Below are 23,666 nucleotides of genomic sequence, written 5' to 3'. Positions count from 1 at the left end.
GTGGAGGGGGATCTGGCGTCCCGATCGGTGACGAACAACAGCAGGGGGGTAGGGTACTGTGGTTCGAGAGCATCGAGGAACTCCATATCAAACTCCAACCGAACCTGGCAGACCCAGAACCACGCGGATGCAAAATCATGTTGTTACACAGGGGACTGCCGGCCATCCTCCAAATTAACGTACAGCGGAGATTGTCCATCACCACCAAGCCCACATCTACCCTCTCTCCCCACCCTATTTCTTCTCCAGATCCTCGAACACATTCAGACCCAGGCCCTCCGAGTCGAGGAGCAGCCTGTTCTTGCCCCCTGCCTCCTGCAGCAGCGCCGCGATCGCCCGCGCGTTCTCCAGCTTCTTCAGCTCCACGTACGCCTTGTTCTTCTTGATCGCCTCACCGATCAGCTCGGCAGACCGGGCCTCACCCTGGGCCTTGACCACCATGGCCTGCTTCTCCTGCCGGGCCTTGTCGACGATGAATGCGGCACGCTGCGCCTCTTGTTGAGCAACCTGCTTGGCTTCGACCGCCGCCGTGAACTCGGGGGAGAAGGCGAGATGCTGCATCGAGGGTTAGCAGGAAGACTTTTGGAAACCAACACGCTTGCTCCAACGTACCGTCAGCGACACATCGTCCAGCAGGATGTTGAAGCGCGCCGCTCGCCGCGAGAGGTTGTCCCGGACGAGCTTGGCGACCATCTCTCTCTGGGTAATCAACTGGCTGGCGTTGAACTGGGCAACGACGCTCTTGAGCACCTCGTTGACAATCGACGGAAGCACGCGCTCATCGTAGTCCTGGCCGAGGGTCCGGTAGATCTGGGGAAGGGCCTCAATTTTGGGTTTCGACAGCACACGGCAGGTGATGTTGACCATCTGGAGATCTTTCGTGCCGGTCAGGGAGGAGACGTTCCTCGGCTTCGCGCGGACGTCGTAGATGATGGGCGTCTCGAACCACGGGATGACGAAGTGGGTTCCTGCAGTGGCGTCAGCGTCAGCTCAGCTCGAACCAGGCATCGGCCGGGAGGCAGGTAGAATGCCGCACCTTCGCCGTAGATGTCCTTGCTGACACCGCTTATTCTCCGGTACTTGATCGCTCTGTGGCCACCGTCGACGTTGAACAGGGCGTTCTGGAAGAGCAGGGCGCCGCCGCCGAGCAGCAGGAGGCCGGCCACGGCGCCGCCGACATTCCGAGGGCCGCCGGGAAGCCCACCACTGCCGCCCGGAAAACGGCCGCCGCTGGTTCGTGCCGCTGCACGGAGCCGGTTGGCGTATTCCTCGAACGGATTGCGGTTCGACATATTGGCTGCTAATGTGGCAATGTGTGTTGAGACTCTCGCAAGCCGGCAGCCCGCTCGGGTTTGCGCGGTGGAGAAACAGCTTACCTACGATCAAGCCGCAGCTTCTTGCGCTTGGCAAAGTGGCCAGTGCTTGAAAATGCGGAGCCGAGCGTGGGACCGATGGCCCACCCATTATCCGTACACGAGCAGTACATAAATTACCGTAATCCGTACAGATCATTTCGCACATACAACAGGAACTGAATCTCTTCCTACTCAGATGTAACTACTGCATAATAAGGTATTCAACATCAATGAATTGGACTCCGCCATTGTTCAAAGACTACTAACTACTTATTAGCCAGTCTGACGCCAACCCGCTGCTTTGCTCCTTTTTACTTCAAACTGTCTGAGCAGGGGATTTCACGCGAGGCAAGAAGTGAAAGGAGATATTGGGAAACCAGACCCAATTGTGATCTCTGGTAGCCTGCTTCCTCTGGTGAAATTCCATCGTTTCTGCTTCCTGCCACCACCTTTGTTTGGTCCTGGGCACTCACCCTTCATCGCTACCCCGTCTCAGTGACAGTTTCAGTCCCAGTTCCCGTTCCAGACGTGACCCTTGCCAGTGCGCGCTGCGCTGTGTCGCCAGCCCGTATATCGTATCTTGATTCCAATTCCACTTCCGCACATCTTCAGTCTCTAGCACAGGCCTAGGCGCAGAGCCGGTTGTTCGCAGGGCTGTTGGCCACTCCGCTGTCGCAATGTCTACCCGACAGCCGTCCCGGGTCGTGTTTGTGGGCAATATCCCCTATGGTGAGCGCCGTGTTGTGTCCTCCGCTCTGCCATCTGAACTCAGCTAACGCGCCCGGGCCAGGCTTGACCGAAGAGCAAATAACAGAGCTCTTCAGCGGCGCTGGGAGGGTGTTGAACTTCCGCCTTGTCTACGACCGCGAGACCGGCCGTCCTAAGGGCTTCGGCTTTGCGGAATTCCCAGATTACGGTGCGCATCTCGCTGCCACCCATTGACTGTTCCAGTTAACTGGACGCTTGCTGACTCTTATTCTTCTTCTTCTTGCTTAGACTCGGCCGCATCAGCCGTCCGAAATCTGAACGACCACGAAGTCATGGGCCGCAAGCTGCGCGTCGATTTCAGCAACGAGACGGTCAGCGACGACGACAATCGCGACCGCGATGGAGCAGTACGCCACCAGCCCTTTCTCTTTCTCCCCCTCTCCCCCCTTCTCTCCTCCTCCCTCCATACTGGCTAACCATCAATCAACCCACCCCAGACCGGCGCCGGCGCATCCAGCACCTACGCCAACCCCTCCACCACCAACGGCAACAGCGCGGCCGCCGGTCCCGGCGCAGGCGGCTTCTCCTCCTCCACCTCCACCACCCTCCCGCCGCTGCCGCAGGGCAAGGACCTGCCGCCGGGCGTGACGTGCACGGACGCCATCTCGCGCACGCTCAACACGCTACCGCCCGCGCAGCTGCTCGACATCCTGCAGCAGATGAAGACGCTGGCGACCAGCGACCCGGCGCGCGCCACCGAGCTGCTCGCCCAGGCCCCGCAGCTCAGCTACGCCGTCTTCCAGGCCCTGCTCATCATGGGCCTGGTCACGCCCGAGGCCATCACCTCCGTGCTCGAGCCTCCCACCGCCGCCACTGCTGCTGCTGCTACTGCTGCCGGTGGCGTAGGGATGGGGCTGGGCGTCGGCGTCGGGACGGGCACGCCGCCCGTCGTGGCGCCGGTGGCGGGTGCTGCTGCTGGTGGCTATGCGCCGCCTCTGTCCGCTGCTGCTCCTGCTCCTGTTCCTGTCCCCCCTGCTCCAGCGGCGGCCCAGGCGCCGCCACCGGTGGCGCAGGACCCGGAGGCGCTGATGCGCGCGGTCATGGAGCTGCCGCAGGAGACGATCGACCAGCTGCCGGAGACGGAGAGGCAGCAGATCATGGCTCTGCGGGCGAGCTACGCGGCGCAGACGCGGCGTTAGGGCTGGTCCTGTTGGGTTTTAGGAGGCGTGAGGGCGTCCGGTCCTGCGCAGAATCGTGGTCGCCGAGTCTGCGAGCACGGTTGAGTGTGGGGCCGCGAAGTTAGAGAAACATGGAGGAGGTTTTCTTCATGGCGGCTTTTGGGAGTACATTCTTACCGCCGCTTTTTTGCTTTCACTGGCGTTTGGGTGGGGATAGGTAGATAAACTGCAGAGCAATACATGGGAGATTTGAACAAGACTTCACTCATGCTTGTCTCGGTGTGGTGAAAATAGCCATGCTTGGCACTCAGTCCAACGCCCCCGCCGGCCACCCACTCGTCATGAACTTCTCACTTTAAAGTAGTGATTCGTTAGCCAAGATTGAAGGACTTGAGCTTGCATGAACCGCAGTCTATTTAACCTTCCAACAAGTACCTGTGTATACACCATAGCTTTGCCCGGGGAACAAAGAGCAATGGAAGAAATGACACTCGCCTCGCGACCCATGACATCGATGCACATATAGGACATATACCACCCCAACCCGCCGCTGCCCAGCCTGTATAATACTGCCATGCACCATGCCACCGTTTATACCGTTCCTGACCTGATACCCAAAACAAGATTCGGTACAGCGACCGAATGAGATAGACAACTCCGCGAGTTCTACACAATCTTGTACACCCTCTTGGCAATCAAGTAACAGGCAAGCCCAAAGACAAGCAGTCCCAAAGTGATCGCGATGAACCATTTCAGATCCCCTTCATAGCCCTGTCCCGGGACCCAGACGTTCATGCCCCAGAGGCCCGTGATGATGTTCATGGGCAGCACAATGGTGCCCAACACGGTCAGTTTCCCAAGCACGTCGGCCGTCTGCTCCTGTCTCTCGTTCATCCGGATGTTGATCTGGGCGAGGTAGTTGTTGTGGGAGCGAGCCAGAATCCTGATCGTTGAGGATTCTCTGTTAGTGTATCGGTCCCGTTTTTTTAAAGTCCCCCAAAGGCCAGGCAGGGGTGTACTCACTTCTCGTAGTGACTCAAGTTCCCAGTCATGGTGACGATGTGGTCCTGGATGTCGCCCAGGTACAAGCCGATATCGGATCTCGGAGCCACCTCCCAGCGCTCATTGCACCTCTTAGCGAATCCCTTGATCACGTCTGCCTTGTTGCTCAGCAGCCTGTAGAGCGACATGACCTTCTTGCGGCAGTCGCCAACACGCCGGAGCATATCGCGCCCCGCCTCGGCCGAGTTAACTTCGGCCGACTCGGGCTTCTCCGTGATCTTCTTTTCCCTGGTGATTTGGTCTTCCCCCGAGTGCATCTGCAGGATGGCGTAGTCAATGTCGTCCACCTCGTTTTCAATGCTCTGGATCAGCGGGCCGAAGGCGTCGGTAATGTCGTCGATGATGGCGTACGAGATCCAGTCCGACGAGAGGATGAGGTAGTCTCGGAGCTGGCGGATCCGCCGACGCACATTGGCTGGGTGCGGAGTGACCGAGAAGTGGAAGCTCAGGACGCCTTCCCGGAACACGACAACGTACATGTTGACGGGCTCAAGGAAATTCTCGCTGGTTTGGTCCTGGTCGAAGGTCCGATAGTTGACAAAGTAGTAGTGCCGGAACAGCTCCACCTTCTCTCGCTGCTCCTGCATCATGATATCCTCGGCAGTAAGCGGGTGGATGGCGAACGCCTTGGAGAGCACTTTCATCTCGGCCTCGGTCGGGCTGTGGACGTCCAGCCACCACACGGGCCGGTCTCCGTATCTGGGCGGCTTGGCAGGCTTCTCATTCAGAGACGATTTGGTCGGCTCTGGAGACCTCAGTCGTGAAGGGCTGCGCTCCCCGGACCCCACCTCAGTCCCCTCGCTATTAGCAGAGGTTTTGCGCCCAGCGAAGCCCTGAGTCGTCGTTGCCAAAGATGGCTGTACCGAAGGAATCCGTGGGTCACCAACCTGCCCTCCTAGCACCCGGTGCAGGTCCATTTCCTGCTCCTCCTCTTCCTCTTCATCGTCAGATTCGTCCAAAAGCAGAGGGGGGTCGGGGATAAAGAGCTCCTTAAAAGTGCCTCCCGGCTGAAGGAGCTCCGAGATGGTTTGGCTGTGGATGGTGCTCTCGAACTCTTCGTTGAAGTAGGTGAACCGGTAGGGCGTCTCCTTCTCGGCCGTGGATCGTAACCAGCGCCCGTTGACAGGTCGCAGCCTTCCGTTGATGAGCTGCGGCTCGGTGATACTCTTTGCCCGCCGCTCCTCGCTCCGCCCTTCCTTCTCAAAGCGGCTCCATTGGTCCAGGATGGATAAATCGGGCCACTTCCCTCGCCTCCGGCGCGGCCGCATGCGGGATGCTGAACGACGGTGACGAAGCTCATCGTCGCCAATGTCGTATAGACCTTCCTGCGGAAAGCATACGTCTTCCTGTGCTTGCAGGGCGATAGTCTTCCTCCGGTCCAGCGACGTCGGCATGAACGCCCCATGGTTGCCACGCTCGTCTCCACTCTCCCTAGGCGACCGCTGGCCGTTCTCGAGCTCATCACGCAGTAAGACATCACCAAAGCTCATACTCATGCGTTCCGCTGGCCGGAAGGAAGGGGTTCCCGGAACGGAGGGAGGGTAGTTGACGTTGAACGCCTCGGGGCTGACCGAATGGCGTTTGCTGCTCGTCGCCCCACTCGACTCGCGGCGGCTTGGAGGCCCATTGTTCCCCGGGGCATCATTGGACCCATAGCCCGTGATTGTCTCGCTTCTCTGGAACGCCGGGGCGGAAAGGAGAGGGGCACCCTCGTCCTCCTCATCGCTGTCATCGATCCTAGCCATCGCTCTCAATCTGGTGGCCGGCTGTGGGGCTGGGAACGAGGCGCTCGTCGTCGTCATCGACGGGCGTCGTGGCCGTAGGAAGTATTGCTGGTCCCTATCATCCGAGCGGTCAGGCTATCGCGGTGCAGCAGGGCGCCACTCGCTTGGGCTCTCTCACCTGTGGTCTAACAAGGCCTCGCTCTCGAAGCTGGTGTTGCTGAGATTTCGGCCCGGCTGCAAATAGAAGCCCCGGTTTCCCTCATCCAAGCCCGAGGAGTTGGCAACGTCCTGTGCTATTTCGTCCGGGGGCAGTGCGAATGACTTCCTTCTCGACCTGGCCTTCTTTCCGGCTCGATGGTTTTTGCGTCTGCGGCCATGGCCAGAGGAGGATGGGGGTTTAGGTGGCTGCGGCGAGCGCGGGCTACTTGCCCGCAGGGGTTGCTGTCCCATTGGCGAAGTCATCGTAACGCGCAAGCCGACTTGGCGGGTCCGAGATGACGGGGTCGCAACTCAGGCGCCGCTGGTGCCTGGCGTGCGCCGACCAACAGCAAGCTCTATCTGAACCCGTGGGGGTGTTAGCTAACATTTGCCTTGAAGAATTAGACGACGACGTATCGAGGCTCAACTTACTGCCGAATGGGGAGGAGACCGTGGACGAGCTACGGCAGCGAAGCAACAACGCAGTCTGCAGGCGTGATTGGCGCCACGTCCGCGCGAGTGGGTGGAATCGGCTCTGGAGCGTCAGGATGGAAGGGATGCAGAGACTCAAGCCCGAGAATTTGGGTAAGACTCAGGCTCGAGTGTTTGGGTAATCGAATGCTGCCGCGAGACCTAATGTTCGATGGCGTCGGCGGAAGACGAAGGATTGTTGCATTGTCATGTTCAACGACGGAGAGAAGAGCATATATTATATGCCTTTGACAGGATCACTTGCTTGGTACGGGTTACTGGGCGGTGATGTCAGCCAAACAGGAAGCTGCGTGGGGAATCGAAGCTGCTGATTGGTCATTCACAGCAGTTGATGGGGCTTTGCAAGCCGAAACGATGCGAAACTGCCCCATGCTCAGCCGAAGGTGCATATGCTCAGGACAGAATCGGGACCGATTCAGGTGGCTTTGGGACGGAATGCTGCTAACCACCTACTTTGCACAATGTTCCGCCCGACCACAGGAAACCACATGGTCGGGAGCCGGATCACCGTGACAGTCCCCGCTCTCAAATGCTTCCAAAGGTGGCTATTCCGGTCTTCCGTTGTTCCGCGTACGGCGGTGGGCACGAAACTGAGCAGTCGTCTGTCGCACATGATGTTCGGATTATGCTTGCAGGCTGAATATGTGTACATAGGTAGGTACACAGGAGCTCCCGTCGGCAGCCAAGGTCCGCACACCCACCAGCACGTAGCTGTCCTCAGGTGCCTGGTGTTGAGCAATCCCGCTTCCGCGGTTAACTGATACGCCGTAGACCTGGTGAAGTAGGAGTCAATAGCCAGAGCTTCCGTCCTTGTGTAACCCGGGATTGTGTTGTACATCCAGCAGAACGGCCCGGCTCATCCCATCCCGGTTGCGCGACTGTGGGGTCGAGAGGCAAGAGTGGACTTGCCGTCCCGCCGAGGTGGATGCCAGGCGATCTGCCGAAGCTGATGACACTACTGATGGCGGGCCTCAAGTTCTTCAGCATCTGTTCAGGGTTCCCCGAACACGCAACTTCCTTAAACTGAAAGTCATCATACAAGACATTTCCGGCCGTAACTCAAGAACATCTATCATCATCATCGCCACCATGGCTGGCTTCCCCAAGCTCATCCCGGCCTTCACGGTTCATGCAAGCTATCCCCCGCTCTTCCGCTCCCCGCTCACTCACAACAGACAACAACCCCTCAACACCAACCCCCGCCCCTTGCGATCCTTCCACCGTTACACTCCTTACCCCTCCCAGAGAAAAAAAATAAAATGAAATGAAATAAAATAATAATAAAAAAATAAAGTCAACCAACCAACTAGCTAACCACCGCATACCATAACCAAAAGGTCGTTATCGCACCCCCGCAGCCCATCTCCCCGACGCTGAAGGCAGCCCACTTCCTCAGCGAGGGCGGCAAGATCGTGTCGGAGCCGGGGTACGCCATCAGCCTGAACGCGGCGATCGAGCACGGGGCCGACTACATCCGGACGTTCCCGGACGGGCGGCACGTGCGGCTGGACGTGGACAGCACGGCGCGGGACGCGGGCACGGGCGCGCTCGTGCGGTTCCGCTACACGGGCAAGATCTCGACGCTGGGCGCCGCGGGCCGGGTGCTGCGCGGCGAGGCGCAGGCGCCTGAGACAACGCCGTTTGGGGAGGCTTGTGAGTTTTTTTTTTTTTTTTTTTTTTTTTCCTCCTCTCCTTCATCGGTTTGTTCATTTCCATACTCAGAACTGACCAGTGATGGTACAGTCTCGGTTGTGGAGTTTGAGACGGGGAGTGAGGCACTGGCCGCCCTGCACGAGAAGGTCTACGTCGGGTCTGGGCGGTTTATTCTGGAGCCCGGAAAGCCCGTGACTGTCGAGTACAAGGTCAGCGAGGTCTCTGCCTGAGGCGTCCCTGGCAGGAAGTCTGTAACTCCTCGCCTCGGCTGGGTGAACCCGCTGCGTTGGGGGCTTGCGGAAATGGATTAGAATGCTCGCGACGCCCCATGGGAACCATCTCGCCTTGCTCAGCTTCGCTTGTATCCTAGATGATCGACAGCGAATACTGGGATGGAACACGGCCTGCAATGATGGACCACGGGGTATATGCTTTGTTTCTCTGCCTGCTGCCAATGAACCCGTCCTCGGGTGGAAACTTGCGAGTGTTGACCGGCGCAGTGTAAGACGTGCAACCCGGCATCTGATCGCTTCCTCTATGCAAAACACGCCTGCTCGCCCTCCTGGCGCCTCTTTTTCAGTTCGCTGGCGGCCCGCCAGCCTTCTGCACAAGCAGTTGCCCAACCTGGAGGTTCGCTATTTCGAAGGCCTTGGAGCCCTGAGGGAACGTCCCGAGAGCCGCCCAGAGATCGATCAGCGGCTGCATGGGCTCGAGATCTGTTTTCTTGAGCAGGTTGAGCGTGGTTGACGTCAGGATGAAGTGGCTGAAGCAGCTGTTCATCGACTTCTCGAGGTTCAGGCAAAACATATCCTCGAAGTGCGACCAGTAGAGATGCGCGTAGACGCGAAACATCTGCCGGAAGATGGTCTGGCAGGTCTCCATGAAGTTCTGGGGGAACCCGCTCCGCTTGCCTATCCAGTCCTGGCCCGACTCGGGCAACGGAGTGCAGAAAGCCGGGTTGTCGGCGTATGAGACACCGGCGGGGTCCGTGGGGAAGATGTTGGTATCGTCAATCTTGCCCGTGATGTACCGCTGAACCAGCGTTAGATACTCGTGGGCGGCGATCTCGACGGGCTGAAGCCGTGAGTTCAGCCAGGTAAAGGAGTGATTGCTAGCGCAGGCAGTCAGAATCGAAAACCCCAAGGAAGCGGCTGGTCGCGGCCAAACTCACGCTCCCGCCGACATTTTGGGACATCTCCTAGCGTTGCAGATGGTGGAGCCGTCTTCCTCCTTGTCGTGAACCAAGCGGATAAAAGTGATCAACATCCTCCAGTGTTCGACAACTATCAACACAGGTCAGTCTCGTGTCTCGGCAACCGCACTAGAGATGCCAACCTTGGTGTGCAATCCACTCTCCCATCTCCACCGTCTTGGGCTTCGCACTCAGCGTCATAAAGTTGCCCTTGACGATGTGCTTTGCATAGTTGGCATTGAGCCAGAGGGGCTTGACGGCAGGAAGATGATATGAGGCGAGAATCTCTTCGGCTGTCTGCATCATGCCACTGGCCTGGTCCATGCCGATGGTCTCAGCAAGTGATGGCGAGGTGGGGAGCGGCGGGAGCTTCACTGCAAGATTTGATGAAGGGGAAGGCTGGCTTCCTTGGGGAGCATTGGCCGGAGCAGAAGCCGCTGCTTGTGCTTGCGCCTGGGCTTGTGCTTGTTGCTCCGGGCTCGGCGAGGATGTGCCTGGTGAGTTTGGGCTTCTCTGGCCGCGGAAGCGAGCGTTGCTGGGTCAAGATGTTAGTTGGCAGTACTATTGACTAGGAAGATAGGGCCGCATGGTGCGGCAGGTTCTCAGCGTCCAATGGAGACGTCAGAACAAGGCCATGGAGCCCCGTCTCATCCCAGCAGCAAATCATGCCCTGTCAAGCACCTCCTGTTTGTTTCTCGCTTGACGTGCCTACCACAGCGCCGGGTGCGCAGAGACGCACTTGCGAGTCTCTTTGCTCAAAAGGGAAACACCACCAGGCTTGCATCCAAGAGGATGGCAGATGTGAGACAGCGAGATCTGCCACCCCTCAGGCTCCCACCGCTGCTGCTGTGCTCTCTCTCCTTGAGAATGAAACAGTGGGAGAGAGGGGTTCCTGTCCGCGGGGTCGAGCTCTGGCAGCAACCATCGTCTGGTGATTCTCGCAAAAACCACATCCGGGATGTTGAGAAGCGCTTGCTTGGACTCTCGAGAGACTAGTGCAGACTTTCGATTCGGGGTTCTGAGAAGCTGCTGCCTCACTCTTGGGTGCCGTTGGACTTGGGGCGGCTGCCTGGCAGACCAGACGTGAATGGCGGAGGATGGGTGTGTTGGGTGGGCTGCGGGGAACTGGCGGAGGCGGCCGAACTCACATTCCAGAGAAGAGGTTAGACATGGCTGCCGTGAATGGAAAACAGTAAAAGTGGTGGACGAGAAACAAGCCGGGTCTGCACAAGCGAGCAGGGGGTCGGAATAATCCAAACTGTGCTGTTCCCTGGGTTGGTGCAGCGTTGAATGGGCACGTTTGTGAGATTGTTTACTGATGAGTTGGGCCGGGTTCCAGACCTCCTTAACCCTTCGGGCGGATGCCATCCCCGCCGTTTCAGCGTTTCAACGCCATGCGGGTCCGTTGGTTATCGTTATCGGAAACAGCAGGGGTGAGCAGCTGACTCAGCAAAAAACCCTGCGTGCATTTGAACTCTATCTAATCAGCTGTGCAACAATAGCGCCGACGTGTGGAATACTCTATAGTGAATCGCGTGTTGGTATTGTCACCAACTTCATCGAAAGGAAGTCCGTCGGCCTTTTTATCGATCGCCCTGTGCAGCCCGCGCGCTCAATTTCACATCTGCCAATTGCGCTGCATCCTTTGGAGTTTGGCCTCGAATTCCCGCTCTACACCGCGCCCCTTACGAGGACTGCATTCAACCATGTCTGACTCTGAAGAACCCGTCGACATTCCCGACGAGGGAGGCGACGATCTTTTTGGAGATGAAGGCGACGATGCCATTTCGGAGATTGAAAATGCTGCGAGCGATCGGCAAGTGGCGTCAGATCAGGAAGACGATGAGCGGGAGTCCCGCCGGTATTCGCACGACGAAGACGAAGAGCCTCGTGAATTTCGCGAGAAGCTGGTCGCAGAGGTCCCTCTCTATCGGCATCGGATTCCACGGTCTATGGATGGCAGCGTGAGTTGCCATGGCTCATTCCATTTGACCCTGGCCTAATTGACACCTTTTCCAGCTACACTCGTTGCGGGTGCCAGACTTCATCAAGTTCAACCCTATGGAATACAAGGCCGACGAATGGCAGCCGAGCAAATGGGAGCTCGACAACGCCAGCGCCGAGAACCCCGTTCCCTCCATCAGGTTCCGCCGCGACCCGAAGACGGGCCGCATGCAGAGCAACGCGAACATGTACCGCTGGAGCGACGGCTCCGTGACCCTCGCCATCGGCGACGAGCACTTCGAGATCCAGTCCAAGCCTCTGGCCCCGCCACCCGACAAGCCATACCGAGAGGTGCAGGACGCGCACTACTACGTCGCGGCCGCCCATCTCACGACCAACTCGCTGCTGATCGTCGGCCATCTGACAGAGCAGTACACCGTGCGCCCCAACGAGGAGCTCGCCGACCACGCCCTGGAGCGGCTCAAGGCTGATCTCGCGGGCGCCAAGAAGGACCGTGCCGCCGACATGATCATCGTCACCAACGAGGACCCGGAGCTGCTGAAGAAGCAGGCCGAGCTGGCGGAGAAGGAGCGCCTGAAGCTGCAGCGGCGGCGCGAGACGGCCGCTGCCCGCGCGGACGGTGCCGCGGGTCGGTACAAGGGCGGCGCGCTTTCCGTGGGCGATCTGGAAGGGCGGCGCGGCGCGGTCGGCGCCGGGAGGAAGCGCGGTGCTCCGGGCGGCGCCAACAAGAAGAAGCACCGCCGGCCGGAGTACGACTCTGACGATGAGCTCCCCAAGGGCCGCCGCCGCGCGGACAACTATGATATGGAGGATGGCTTCGTGGTGGATAGCGCCGAGGAGAGCGAGGCGGTGGAGGAGGACGAGGATGAGGAAGAGATCCTGGATGACGAGGAGGAGGAGGACGAGGCGCCGCGGCCGAAACGGCAGAGGACTGCCGAGCCCGACGAGGATGCCGAGGGCGAGGAGGATGCGCCGGTTCACACCGAAACGTCCAGGGGCAGGAGACGGCGGGTTATCGAAGATGACGAGGACGAGGAGTAATATGCAGTCGACTTGGGGAGAGTATGTGTCATCGTTTATTCTGGGTCATGGCACGGTCATAGGAGCAAGGCGTTCAGTTTCTCAAGGCCATATCAAACTGGGCATTCGAAGTTTTGTGACTGGATGTTGTTTTCTCGGAAGGCCATCTACGTCCCATCCTAGGCTGCCGGCAGTCTTTCCCTGCTAACACACGGCTGCCGGTTTCGTTAAAACTGGCTGGAAAATCCAGATTGAGAACAAAATGCCCGGCTTATACAAGGTATCATCATTCAAAAGTATCCAGGTGTGCCCGTTCTATAGTCTGCCGATCTCCCCGAGGACGCCCCGACCGGCGAGGGGTCCACGGTCGTCTCCTCGTCCGAGCTCGGATAGTTGCCGAACTCGTCCGACCTATCGGGCGGCGCCCGCATCTCTTCCAGCACCTCGGGACTCAGCTGCGGCGGCTGGAAGGGCGGGATGGTGTGGATCTCGCGCCCGGACGGCATCTGGGCGAGCAGAGGTCCGATAGGGGGTATTGGCTGCGTAAGCATCTGCAAGCAGTTTGTTTAGTCAATGGAGCGGAGGGTAACCACAAAGAACCGAGAGGCTGGGCTCACTGTGTCATTTTGCTTCGTCCACTTCGCCTCCAGCATCTCAATCACCCTCGTCTCCTCCAGCCTGCCGCCGTCCGCGCCCCAATCCAGCCCCCGCTCCACCTTCTTATCCTCCCTCCTCTCATTCCACTCCTTCCTCAGCCCCTTCAACCCACCGCCACCCTTCCCGCCATCCCCCTTCCTCTCCACCCCCAACTCAGCCAACCCGGCCCGTAACCAGGCAATAGCCGTGCCGGTCTGGCCGCCGAGCTCCGCGTCGATGCCGAAGAACCGACAGGCCCTCGCCCGGCTGGCGCGCCGCAGGTCCTCCAGGTACCTGAGGAAGCCGTCGGCGACGGCGGACCCGGCGGACCCGGACCCGGACCCGGACCCGGACCCCCTCCTCCCGCCCAGCGCGCCGGCGGCCGCCTGCGCCTGCGCCGCGTGCTCGGCCGCGGCCAGGCACAGGCGCGCGAACAGGTGCGCGCGCACGCGCGGCAGGTCCGGCGCCTTGTACATCCACTCGGTGTCGTGCGGGTTGCGCGCGCGCGCGACGGCCGCCGGGTAGGGGTCGTCCTTGAGCACGGCCAGCAGGGTGGCCTCGGCGAGGGCGAGGGCGCGCTGCGCGCGGAGGGTCGAGGGGTGCAGGTCTGGGCTGGGCAGCGCGGCCGGCGTCTGGCCTTGTTGTTGCGGAAGGCAGTCGGCGCGCGCGGAGAGGTAGGTGTAAATGGAGGCTGCGTCCAGGAGGTGGCGGGTCGCGGTGGAGAGGGCGGTTTGGCGTTCGGCGGTCCCGACGGGGGCCGTGGTCGTCTGGTAGAGGGGCTGCAGGGCGGCGCGAGATTGGAGGGTGTGGGTGTTTGCGAGGGCGGCGAGGGCGAAGAAGAGCTCGTACTCGAGCGAGTGGATCTTTATCCGCGGCGGCTCACGGCCGGGGAGCAGGCTGCCGGAGAGGGTTGGGCGCCATTCTATTAGAGGGGCCGTCTGCAGGATGACGGAGATTTCCTCGGAGTGGATGGTCTTGTTGGAGAGGCCCGCATCGATGGCGAAGAGGTAAGGGAGATAGGACTGGAGGGCACCGGCGACGTCGGAGAGAGCAGGGGCCTGAGATGCCGGGGGGAGGCGTTTGTACCTCTTGAGCGAGTCTCGGACGACGCCGCGGTGAGTGCTTGCTTGGAGGGGCAGCGACGGATGCGATTCGCAGACGAGGCAGGACGAGAAGGAGAAGGACGAAGTCGTCGGCAGCACGAATGGATAGGGCATTCTTTTGGAAGCTAAAACTGTGCAGCTACGCTGGAAGCCTCTGATCATTTACACTAGGCAAGCTCGGCTTCACAGGGTTACCACATGTAAGTGGTTGTGCGGTCGGCTGAAAGCGACTGTCGTGTGTGGAGCTGTGAGGGGCAGCGGTTGGAGGTGACATCACCCGCGACAGCGCGTAACTTCGGTGATTTATTGTAACTAACGTGACAGTGTAATAATACACCCCTACCTAACAGTACACCAGTGCTATGGTAAATCCAACTTGAACAGGAATCTCGACGCCCTGGGATCGGAGCGGCCAGGGTTAGGGCTGCCCGAGGGTGTTCGTACTCCACTTTAGATTAGATATGACTTGCAGTTCGTCTGGAATTCAAGACCCCTGCCAGGCCAGCTGCACTAAGCCAGATTGTTGTTGACCCCGTCCATCAAAGCTTCGCATTCCACGATCTGCGAGACCACTCCTCCGCGTTCAATGCGGCTGTCCCCCGGACCTCCGCTGCATCCTCGGTGACAATGGCCGGGCCTTCGCCTTCTCCGCACAAACCAAGGCGCAAGGCCAAGCGGAGCGCCGATCCGACGAGCAGCTTTGGCAATTCCGGTTCCGTCCGCCCCGTCGAGACGCTTGTTCGTGCGCCTGCATTCCCCCTCGCCGCCTTCCTCTGGCCCGCGAGGGGCACCGTGTCGCAATGGGAGCTACTGCCGCTGATACTGATGGCTGCCGGCCTCTTCCGGTGGGCTGCCGGACTGTGGGGTTATTCAGGTGCGATTGCCCAGACTCAAGCTGCCCCGGCGTTGCGAGCTGCGAGCTGCGACCGACCCGCGACTCTCTTGGCTGACCTCACCCATCCCGAGCAGGCTTCGAGAGACCGCCCATGTTTGGCGACTACGAGGCCCAAAGACATTGGATGGAAGTCACCACGCAGCTTCCCATCTCGCAGTGGTACTTCCACGACCTGGAGTGGTGGGGCCTCGACTACCCGCCCCTGACAGCCTACCACAGCTGGCTCTGCGGCAAGATCGGCTCACTTATCGACCCGTCCTGGTTTGCCCTCTTCTCATCCCGCGGCTCGCATGACCCAGCACTCAAGGTGTTTATGAGGGCCACGGTGATCGTGTCGGAATACCTGATCTATGTTCCCGCCGTGGTTATCTTTGTGCGCCGCTACAGCAGACTGAGCGGCCTCACCAACTGGTCTGCCGCGGTCGCCCTGGTCGCTATCTTGATGCAGCCAGCCACGATCCTCATCGACCATGTCCACTTCCAGTACAACACCGTGATGCTCGGGTTCGTCGTGGCAAGCATGTCCAGCATGCTCGCCGGCCGCAACCTCTGGGCCGCCGTCTTCTTCGTCGCCGCCCTCGGGTTCAAGCAGATGGCTCTGTACTACGCCTTCTCGGTGTTCACCTACCTCTTGGGCAACTGCATATTTCCGCGCGTCAACATTCCGCGCTTCGTCGCAATCGCAGCCGTTACTGCCGCGTCGTTTGCGATCCTGTTGTTGCCGCTCGTCGTCGGCGCTCTCTACGATGTGAGGCGCGGGATCGATTCGCGCCCGGACATTGACGGGCCTCGCCCACCGCTTCCGCTATTCCAGGGACTGGCCGTCTACTTGGACACCGAGGCGTTTTACTACCCAGTCGTCGAGCAGTTGGTCCAGATGGTGCACCGCATCTTCCCCTTCGCCCGCGGCCTGTTCGAGGACAAGGTCGCCAACTTCTGGTGCGCCTTGAACGTGGTGATCAAGCTCAAGAAGTACCCCGCCCCGTTGCTGCAGCGGGGTGCGCTGCTCGCCACGCTGGCCTCCATCCTTCCTCCGAATCTCGTGCTGTTCTTGCGACCGAGAAAGGACCTGCTGCCCCTGGCCTTCGCGGCGACGGCGTGGGGATTCTTCCTGTTCAGCTACCAGGTTCACGAAAAGAGCGTCTTGCTCCCCTTGATGCCCATGACTCTGTTGCTGGCAGGGAGCCACGGACTGAGCAAGAGCACTCGTGCCTGGGTTGGCTTTGCTAACATACTCGGCTGTTGGACCATGTTCCCCTTGTTGCAGCGCGTGGACCTGGCAATGCCATACACGGTCCTGACGCTCCTCTGGGCGTACCTCTTGGGCCTGCCGCCGACTTCGCTAGGCGTCTACTTGCAAGAAACCGGCAATACTTGGAGCCACTGGGCCACGGTGTTTATCCACGGCTCGTTTTATCTCGCAATGGCGTTTTGGCACGTCTTGGCGCTGGTCCTGTCTCCGCCTCCCGACAAGCCGGATTTGTGGGTGGTGGCCAACGTGGGCGTTGGGGCTGCTGGCTTCTCCTTGTGCTATTTGTGGTGTCTATGGAGGTTGTTGAACGAGAGCGAAATCCTCCCCAGGTCATGGTTCAGGAGGAAGGAGAAAGCCAAAGTTCAATAAGTGGTCGGCCTGGGAGAGCGTAACGAAAAAATGCAGTCGTGCTTACAGGACAGTTATATACCCTGGTTGGAATAGGATATCAGCACATATACTGATTCTCACTTTTTCTGCTTCACTGCCTCTCGGCTGCTTTCCATGTGGGAGCAGTCGAGGTTTGGGGGCCGTGAAGTTTTTCTGCGCTTGGCCCGGAAGCATGCACCCAGACAACGGAGCAGCACCCCCTGGTCAATAGCCACCCCGGTGTCAGTGAACTAAATCCGGCGGTTCGTTATTCCCGACTTGGCAGGACGGGAGACCCGATGGCGCAGCCGGCGGGCCCCAGCCAAAATCAACGACGGACCAGCAACTTCTGTGGTTAACGTCACCAAGAACACATCCACAGTACAGTGTCCAACACACCACGGCCCTCTTTTCGGAAGGACGACGGCTCCCGGCAGGCTTGAGAGACCCGGGAAACCGGCCGCGGGAAATGGCCCCCATGGCGGTGCGCTGTCAACCATCGCCCCCGTTGCGCAGCCAATCACCCACTCGATGCAGGGAGTCAAGCATGCTTGGCATTCTCAGCCCTTTGAACCAACAGCCACTTTCGGAGGAGGCCAGATCCCAACAGGCTACGGAATACCCTGTCCTGTCTCACCCAGCCCTGCGGCTTCGCGGGTGTCTTCCACGGGTCCCCATGACTCGCCGACATGGGCTGAGGAGCTGGGTCCCGAGGTTGTCCTCGCACATGGTGTTCGGGTAGCGATACCGCTTCCACTGCCGACCCGGCCTCCATCAGAATGGAAGCGAGTATTCCGTACACCGACATTGGGAAGACAAGTTAGATCGCGTCGACGACGGGCCGATTACGACGTTTGGACTTTGAGCTCGAGGAATGCCCGTTTCACCACCATGCCGGCCACAAGACGTGAAAGCGCCCCCTGCTGCTTGCCATCAAACTTGCCCCCTTAGTTATTTCCATCTCGTGTTCTTTATCGACAAGTCAGTCCCCTGGGTCCATCGATGGGCATCTTTGTCCTATGCCGGGTCTCCTCGGCCTCGGCGCTGCCCACCTTGACCCGATCCAGGGTCGTACTGGTGTCGCGGTCTTCCACTCTTCGCCACCTTGGTGTAAGTGATGGAGGCGTTTCCTCGCAAGGCTCGAGCACGAAGCAGGTACAGTACACGGTCGGTGCGTGGTGTCTGCGGCTGGGCCAAAGAGGCGCTTCCCCACCGGGCTTGCACCCACACCGCAGCCAACAAGCCGTTCTGCCCCCCCTGTCGAGAAAGCCAACTGGTTCTTTTTCGTGGCGTTTTGGGGGCAGGGCATCTGTCAGTGATTAATAAAAGAAAGGGGGCTAGCCACTGTTTTCTTATCCAGTTTCTGTCTGTTCTTGTTGGCTGCCGCGATCTGGCCCAGAGCCAAGAACTGTATCCATCGCAGAGCTTCAAACGCCGCCGCGGCCATGCTCGCCTCCCAGGCGCTCGCCGTGCTCGCTGCTTTTGCAGCCACAGTCGCGGCTCAAGACGATCCGACCATCACGACGCCTCCGGCAGACTCGACGTCGACGGCGTCGGCGACAACCTCTAGCTCATCCGGGCCGGCAACAATCAGCATAGCAGTTGGGGCTGTAAGTGACACAGCGAGCCTCGGCGTATATACCAGCGACTGATCTGATACCCAACGCAGGTCGGCTTTGTGTTCACTCCGCACGAAGCAACTGCCAATGTCGGCGACATAATCAGTGAGTCTTGCGTTCCTGTCGCAACACCTTGTTAACAAGCCATCTTCGACTTACACGACTGGTCCGACTTTCCCTGCCTCTAGGGTTCACCTTCTACCCCGGCGGCCACCGGGTCGCCCGCGCCGCATTCGGATGGCCATGTATCCCATACGAGTACGCCACCATCAACAAGCCGGGCTTCAACACGGGCGAATTCGACCCGAAGGTGGTCTCCAACGACGTCAGGCTCCTAACCCTCTTCCCCCCGCCCCCTTTTGGGAAGAGAAACAGCCTAACGATGCCCATCAGCTCCCCTACCACGACGTCCGCGTCAACGACACAGAGCCCATCTTCTTCTACTGCTACGCGCCCACCTCCTGCGTCGACCACAAAATGATCGGCGTCATCAACCCCAACAGCACCGAGACCTACGACGACCAGCTCGCCTTCGCCCAGAACGTGACCTTCCAGCTCGGCCCGGGCGACCCGTTCCCGACGGAATCCGCCATCCCGACGCCCACCCCAGGCGGCTCCTCCTCCCCCTCGTCCCCGGCCTCGCCAGCCGCCTCCTCCTCTTCTTCTTCCTCCTCCGGAGGAGGGTCCAGCCTCAGCGCCGGCGCGATAGCAGGCATCGCGATCGGCAGCGCCGCCGTGCTGCTCCTGGCCGCCGTGCTGATCTACCTGTGCGGCCGCCGCGGCGGGTTCGACAAGGCGTACCGCAAGTCGGCGCTGGCGGCCGCCGCCGGCCCGCTCTCGTCGCCGGCGGCCGCCATGGGCGAGGCCAAGTATGCCGGCGCCGACGCCGCGAGTCTCGGCCTGACCCCGAACCCGAATCCCAAGAGCCCTGGCCAGACCACGGTCGCGTCGTTTGATGGGACTGCTACGCTGCGCAATTCGGTCGCGCATCATACTCCTCCGCCTCCTCCTCCTCCTGCTGCTGCTGCTGCTACTGCTGGTGTTGCTGGTGCTGGTGCTGGTGCTGCTGGCGCGGGGTATGGGTTGTTTGGGCCGGGCGCGTCGTTTCCCGGGTACGGGTTCGGCGCGGGGCAGGGGCAGGGGCAGGGGCAGGGGCAGAGTCACGACCTGCGGGCGTTTGGCCGCGACTCTCTGTATATGTAAGTTTTTTTTTTTGTTCCCCTTGTTTCCTTTTTCAAGGGGAGAGCGTGAGCGGTGGATGAAATGGTGGGGTGCGGTGCAAAAAGGGCTGAGCTTGCTGACGGGCTTCTTTGCTGCTCTATCTAGGTCTCCGCAGTCGTCGCCGCCACCGACGGGACCGTACACGCACTACATTCCGCCGCCGGCGGCGGAACTGCCGTCGGCCGACGCGCCGGCGCCCACGCGGTCGCCTCCGCCGGGGTATTAGGGCAGAAACCCGTGGGGAGGAGGCTAGGCGGGGCTGTATCGGCCTAGTGCAAGGCCGTGGGGTGTGTGAAGTTGGGGTTTTAACTTTTGTTTGTGCGCGTTCTATTCGCTGGGGTACGATTGCACTCCAGCCGCCAGTGTTTGGTCTCGGGGCCTAGAGGTACGGAATCCTGGGTGACGGGCTACGCTCCCTATCAGGCGATACGGTTGACGGCTTGGCGTTGGGAGAGCCGGAGCAAGCGGTTTGTTCGTGGGCGAAGTGCGAGCGATGGTCTCCTCTCAGCCTGGTATATAGTTTGGTGTTGCTCCGTTTCTATCTCGCGTTACGGCGTTGAGCTTGTCCAAACCACGCTCCTCGCCCACTCACTCCATTCTGGGGTTCCAAAGTGTGTAGCCCTTAACTGTGCAGCTCGCATGCCACCCTCATAACTTGACTGGAAAACTTGACTGGAATGCGGTGCGGCTGCGGGGTTAGGCATACCAGAGGCTGAATGCAGAGAGTCGGCGCAGGGTGACTTCGCCCCAGTTCTGTTCGGCTGTTGTGGATGTTGCCTATTAAAAACCTATTTTTAAACGCTCGCTTCGAGGACAACGGCAAGTTGGCTGATTGGCTGAGCAGGATTCAAAGGACTGTGAGGTTGACCGCGTCGCTTGAGCTGCACATGAGTGAACTCGGGTACATTTGCCTCCGGGCCTGCGTGTTGTGTAAGTGGGTTTCCTTTCTGGACGGTGCTGAGTTGGCATACGGATTACGGCTTGCACAGGCCCAACCTTGCTCGTCGAAGACTCCCGTCGACTTCGGGCTCCGTGCCTGTCAGAGTTGTCCAGGAGAATAGCTTATGTAAGCCGCCCATAGGTGGTCATTCTCAAAGTCGATCAAAGAACGTTTCATTCGGAGGCTGTCAAGGAGGAATGGGTCTTCTTGTTTCGCCGTACAGGATTGCGGACCGGGTTTCGGCCACTGGGTTGTCCGAAACACCGAAACGTCGAAACGTCGGAGTAGCCAAGGCAGGCCAGGGAAGCTTCCATAGCGGGTGCAAGGCAAGGTGCTGGTACGTTCAGGAGCGCATGAACCTCACGATGGCCCAGCTACTACACAGTAAGGGAAGCCCTCTACTTCGCCGGGATTATCAAGACGCGCAAATCATAAGTCCCGTAACGTACTTGGTAATCCTATAGTCTATTCCCGGTTCACGGGAACCCGAGCGGTTGGAAGGAAGGGAAGGAGCATCCATCGTTCTCTGTCCAGGTGGGAGGTCAGCCAGGTAGCTGGTAGGTACCTGGAGGCACAGACGTCGTGCGTGTGCCCTCCCTTTCCTGTCCTCTCCCTGTCCAATGTCCCTCAAGAAGCGGAAATGACAATGTATTCTTGTCTAAATTGTTGGATCAAAATCGAAGAGCGGCGCTTGGCCACCAGTAGCCATTTAGAGTTGAACGTGGGTCGGGGATGGTTATGTTCTGTACGGAGCTGTATTCCGTCCAAGGGCCCGGCTCTTAAGGTAGTGTACCCTTGTTAACAGCGACCTCAAAATCAACCAATCAGTAGATCAAGTCCGGGTATCCGCCAAGCAGCGCAGGTACCCGGCGCCCCACCCCTGCTGCGACCGTCATCTGTGGCACGCACTGATGGGTTGCGGTTGGTTGAGGACACAGTTGTAGATACCACACTTGGTGCCGTCTGAGCTCAGCAGCTCAGCAACCTCAAAATCCCCTGCGGCGTCGACGTCCTTTTTCCCTCCATAGTACAGTCCGACACCGACAACTTCACTCGGCCGGCGATCGCGTCCTCGAGACCAGCCTGCTGAGTTTTGCGCATTTCTTCCTTGAGCTTCGTTTCTGTTTGCTGTCGAGGGATCACACGGCAAGCCTTCTCTCTCCCTTCGGCAACCCCTCGGGTCTCGCTTTCCACCGAGTCTTCTTCTCCTCCTTGAATCGCCATTCCAACCCAATTCGCCAGCCGGACTGCCATCTTTCGATTATATTGTCATCGATTCTCCCGATTCCGTATAGCCAGCCGCAGCAATGGCGCAGATGCGAGGACCGGGCAGCTACGGCATCGGCGCCCCCAACCCATTTGGAGGCCCGGTCGAGGACAGGACAGAGCAGAGTCCTCTGGACGCCATCCGGCAGCAGACGAGCAAGATCGAGGATCTGCTGGACACCTTGAGCGAGCCGATCAAGCCGTGCGTACCGTCCCCCAATTGCCCTTCTTTCCAAGCCTACGTGGATGGCCCGCTGACATTCGGCTTGCTTGCCCGACAGCTACCTGCCCGCCATCGGCCGCTTCCTCATCGTTGTGACCTTTATCGAGGACGCGCTCAGAATAATAACGCAATGGAGTGATCAGCTTCTTTACCTGCATGACTATCGCCACAGTACGTGCTGCGCCCTGCCTCGTTAACTGGCCTCTTCTGTCTCGCAACACCAACAACCACCGCCACCCCAACCGTTGGCATGCATGCTAACCCTGCCGGCCACCGCGCAGTCCCGTCCGGCCTGACGCACCTCTTCCTGATCGCAAACGTGATCGCCATGACGACGTGCTCGACGCTGGTCATCATCCGCAAGCACTCCGAGTACGCGGTCGGCGGGCTGATCGGGGTGGTGGTGACACAAGCGCTCGGGTACGGGCTCATCTTCGACCTCAACTTCTTCCTGCGCAACCTGTCCGTCATGGGCGGCCTGTTGATGGTGCTCTCGGACTCGTGGGTGCGCAAGACCAAGGCGTTCGCCGGCCTGCCCCAGATCGAGGAGAAGGACCGCAAGATGTACTTCCAGCTGGCCGGCCGCGTGCTGCTCATCTTCCTCTTCATCGGCTTCGTCTTCAGCGGCGAGTGGTCCCTCTGGCGCATCCTGGTCTCGTTGATGGGCTTTGTCGCCTGCGTCATGGTGGTCGTCGGCTTCAAGGCCAAATTCAGCGCCACGCTGCTGGTCGTCATCCTGAGCGTCTTCAATGTGCTCGTCAACAACTTCTGGACTGTACGTTTCTCCTTTCTTCCCATTTCGCGTCCCGCGGTATTCTCATTGGGGGCTTTTTTTTTTTTTTTTTTTTTTTTTTTTTTTTTTTTTTTTTTTTTTTTTTTTTTTTTTTTTTTTTTTTTTTTTTTTTTTTTTTTTTTTTTTTTGCTAATATCGATGGCTTTCATCGCAGCTCCACGAGCACCACCCCCACAAGGACTTTGCCAAGTACGACTTCTTTCAGATCCTCTCGATTGTGGGCGGCCTGCTCCTGCTGGTCAACAGCGGCCCGGGTCAATTCAGCATCGACGAGAAAAAGAAGGTCTACTAAAGGATCGTTCATCGTCTGACATGGGGTCGCAAATTTTCCGCGGAACGGGGTTACGAAACAGGACCAAACGAAAAAGAAAAAAGCTAGCGAAATCCACGAATAGGTCCTTGGCTGAGCAGGGAAAACAGGTTGCGGGACGGAGATTGGGAGTTGTTTGGGGGTTGATAGGGGCGGTCATAGTAAGGCAGGCCATCGATCATTTCACGGCGGCGCATGTCCATTTTTTTGATGTAGAAAAGTCGACAGTGCGCAAACGATCAGATAAGTCCGGGCCATGGAGTACGAGTGTGTGTTTGTTTACTTTGGTCAGGTGTTTCTTGGTTTTAACATATCCCATTGGAGAAACCGCTTCTGCTTCCGGTTCCCCCTGTAGGTATCGAAACAAACATACCTCCCGGGTCATATCCCCTCCTTTTCTTGGCGCCACTCGGTTCTACTATACAGAGCTTGCTCCGTGCAAAGAAAGAGGGGAGAATTATACATGACTGTCTCTTGTCCTCCCTTTCCGCC

General features: G+C 59.1%; 10 protein-coding genes across 10 annotated transcripts; 6 read left to right on the top strand and 4 right to left on the bottom strand.

Annotated features, from left to right (window-relative positions):
* Positions 1–73: 73 nt before the first annotated feature.
* Positions 74–1,401, bottom strand: THITE_2121637 (uncharacterized protein). The gene is made up of 3 exons (XM_003656623.1): positions 1,037–1,401; positions 613–968; positions 74–555 (listed from the first exon to the last, which is right to left on the bottom strand). Exons 1-3 carry the CDS (start codon positions 1,290–1,292, stop codon positions 235–237), a joined length of 933 nt encoding a protein of 310 aa, XP_003656671.1. The 5' UTR covers positions 1,293–1,401; the 3' UTR covers positions 74–234.
* Positions 1,402–1,827: 426 nt separating this feature from the next.
* Positions 1,828–3,458, top strand: THITE_2121633 (uncharacterized protein). The gene is made up of 4 exons (XM_003656622.1): positions 1,828–2,084; positions 2,146–2,271; positions 2,352–2,470; positions 2,561–3,458. The coding sequence occupies exons 1-4, from the start codon at positions 2,033–2,035 to the stop codon at positions 3,260–3,262; spliced, it is 999 nt and encodes a 332-aa protein (XP_003656670.1). The 5' UTR covers positions 1,828–2,032; the 3' UTR covers positions 3,263–3,458.
* A 449-nt stretch (positions 3,459–3,907) lies between these two features.
* On the bottom strand, positions 3,908–6,477 carry THITE_46638 (cora-like Mg2+ transporter protein; the record flags this gene model as incomplete). The annotated part of the gene is made up of 3 exons (XM_003656621.1): positions 3,908–4,184; positions 4,265–6,142; positions 6,206–6,477. The coding sequence occupies 3 exons, from the start codon at positions 6,475–6,477 to the stop codon at positions 3,908–3,910; spliced, it is 2,427 nt and encodes an 808-aa protein (XP_003656669.1).
* A 1,154-nt stretch (positions 6,478–7,631) lies between these two features.
* Positions 7,632–8,773, top strand: THITE_2121627 (uncharacterized protein). The gene is made up of 3 exons (XM_003656620.1): positions 7,632–7,848; positions 8,055–8,370; positions 8,461–8,773. The coding sequence occupies exons 1-3, from the start codon at positions 7,807–7,809 to the stop codon at positions 8,598–8,600; spliced, it is 498 nt and encodes a 165-aa protein (XP_003656668.1). The 5' UTR covers positions 7,632–7,806; the 3' UTR covers positions 8,601–8,773.
* Positions 8,774–8,784: 11 nt separating this feature from the next.
* Positions 8,785–10,882, bottom strand: THITE_61555 (uncharacterized protein). The gene is made up of 4 exons (XM_003656619.1): positions 10,711–10,882; positions 9,706–10,097; positions 9,542–9,653; positions 8,785–9,481 (listed from the first exon to the last, which is right to left on the bottom strand). Exons 1-4 carry the CDS (start codon positions 10,731–10,733, stop codon positions 8,947–8,949), a joined length of 1,062 nt encoding a protein of 353 aa, XP_003656667.1. The 5' UTR covers positions 10,734–10,882; the 3' UTR covers positions 8,785–8,946.
* A 173-nt stretch (positions 10,883–11,055) lies between these two features.
* THITE_2121623 (uncharacterized protein) lies at positions 11,056–12,844 on the top strand. Its single transcript, XM_003656618.1, has 2 exons — positions 11,056–11,526; positions 11,582–12,844. The coding sequence occupies exons 1-2, from the start codon at positions 11,269–11,271 to the stop codon at positions 12,566–12,568; spliced, it is 1,245 nt and encodes a 414-aa protein (XP_003656666.1). The 5' UTR covers positions 11,056–11,268; the 3' UTR covers positions 12,569–12,844.
* Positions 12,838–14,400, bottom strand: THITE_2091827 (uncharacterized protein; the record flags this gene model as incomplete). The annotated part of the gene is made up of 2 exons (XM_003656617.1): positions 12,838–13,098; positions 13,165–14,400. 2 exons carry the CDS (start codon positions 14,398–14,400, stop codon positions 12,838–12,840), a joined length of 1,497 nt encoding a protein of 498 aa, XP_003656665.1.
* A 401-nt stretch (positions 14,401–14,801) lies between these two features.
* Positions 14,802–16,939, top strand: THITE_2121621 (glycosyltransferase family 57 protein). Its single transcript, XM_003656616.1, has 2 exons — positions 14,802–15,160; positions 15,256–16,939. Exons 1-2 carry the CDS (start codon positions 14,914–14,916, stop codon positions 16,800–16,802), a joined length of 1,794 nt encoding a protein of 597 aa, XP_003656664.1. The 5' UTR covers positions 14,802–14,913; the 3' UTR covers positions 16,803–16,939.
* Positions 16,940–18,037: 1,098 nt separating this feature from the next.
* THITE_2121617 (uncharacterized protein) lies at positions 18,038–20,029 on the top strand. The gene is made up of 5 exons (XM_003656615.1): positions 18,038–18,412; positions 18,472–18,526; positions 18,610–18,746; positions 18,815–19,620; positions 19,748–20,029. The coding sequence occupies exons 1-5, from the start codon at positions 18,248–18,250 to the stop codon at positions 19,866–19,868; spliced, it is 1,284 nt and encodes a 427-aa protein (XP_003656663.1). The 5' UTR covers positions 18,038–18,247; the 3' UTR covers positions 19,869–20,029.
* Positions 20,030–21,509: 1,480 nt separating this feature from the next.
* Positions 21,510–23,324, top strand: THITE_2121614 (uncharacterized protein). Its single transcript, XM_003656614.1, has 4 exons — positions 21,510–22,050; positions 22,130–22,242; positions 22,353–22,846; positions 23,019–23,324. Exons 1-4 carry the CDS (start codon positions 21,890–21,892, stop codon positions 23,154–23,156), a joined length of 906 nt encoding a protein of 301 aa, XP_003656662.1. The 5' UTR covers positions 21,510–21,889; the 3' UTR covers positions 23,157–23,324.
* The last annotated feature ends 342 nt before the right edge of the window (positions 23,325–23,666 follow it).

The sequence above is a fragment of the Thermothielavioides terrestris genome, chromosome 5 (assembly GCF_000226115.1).
Source record: "Thermothielavioides terrestris NRRL 8126 chromosome 5, complete sequence".
Lineage (NCBI taxonomy): Eukaryota > Fungi > Ascomycota > Sordariomycetes > Sordariales > Chaetomiaceae > Thermothielavioides > Thermothielavioides terrestris.
Note: the sequence above shows the minus strand (reverse complement) of the source record. Positions and strands in the feature narration are given on the sequence as shown.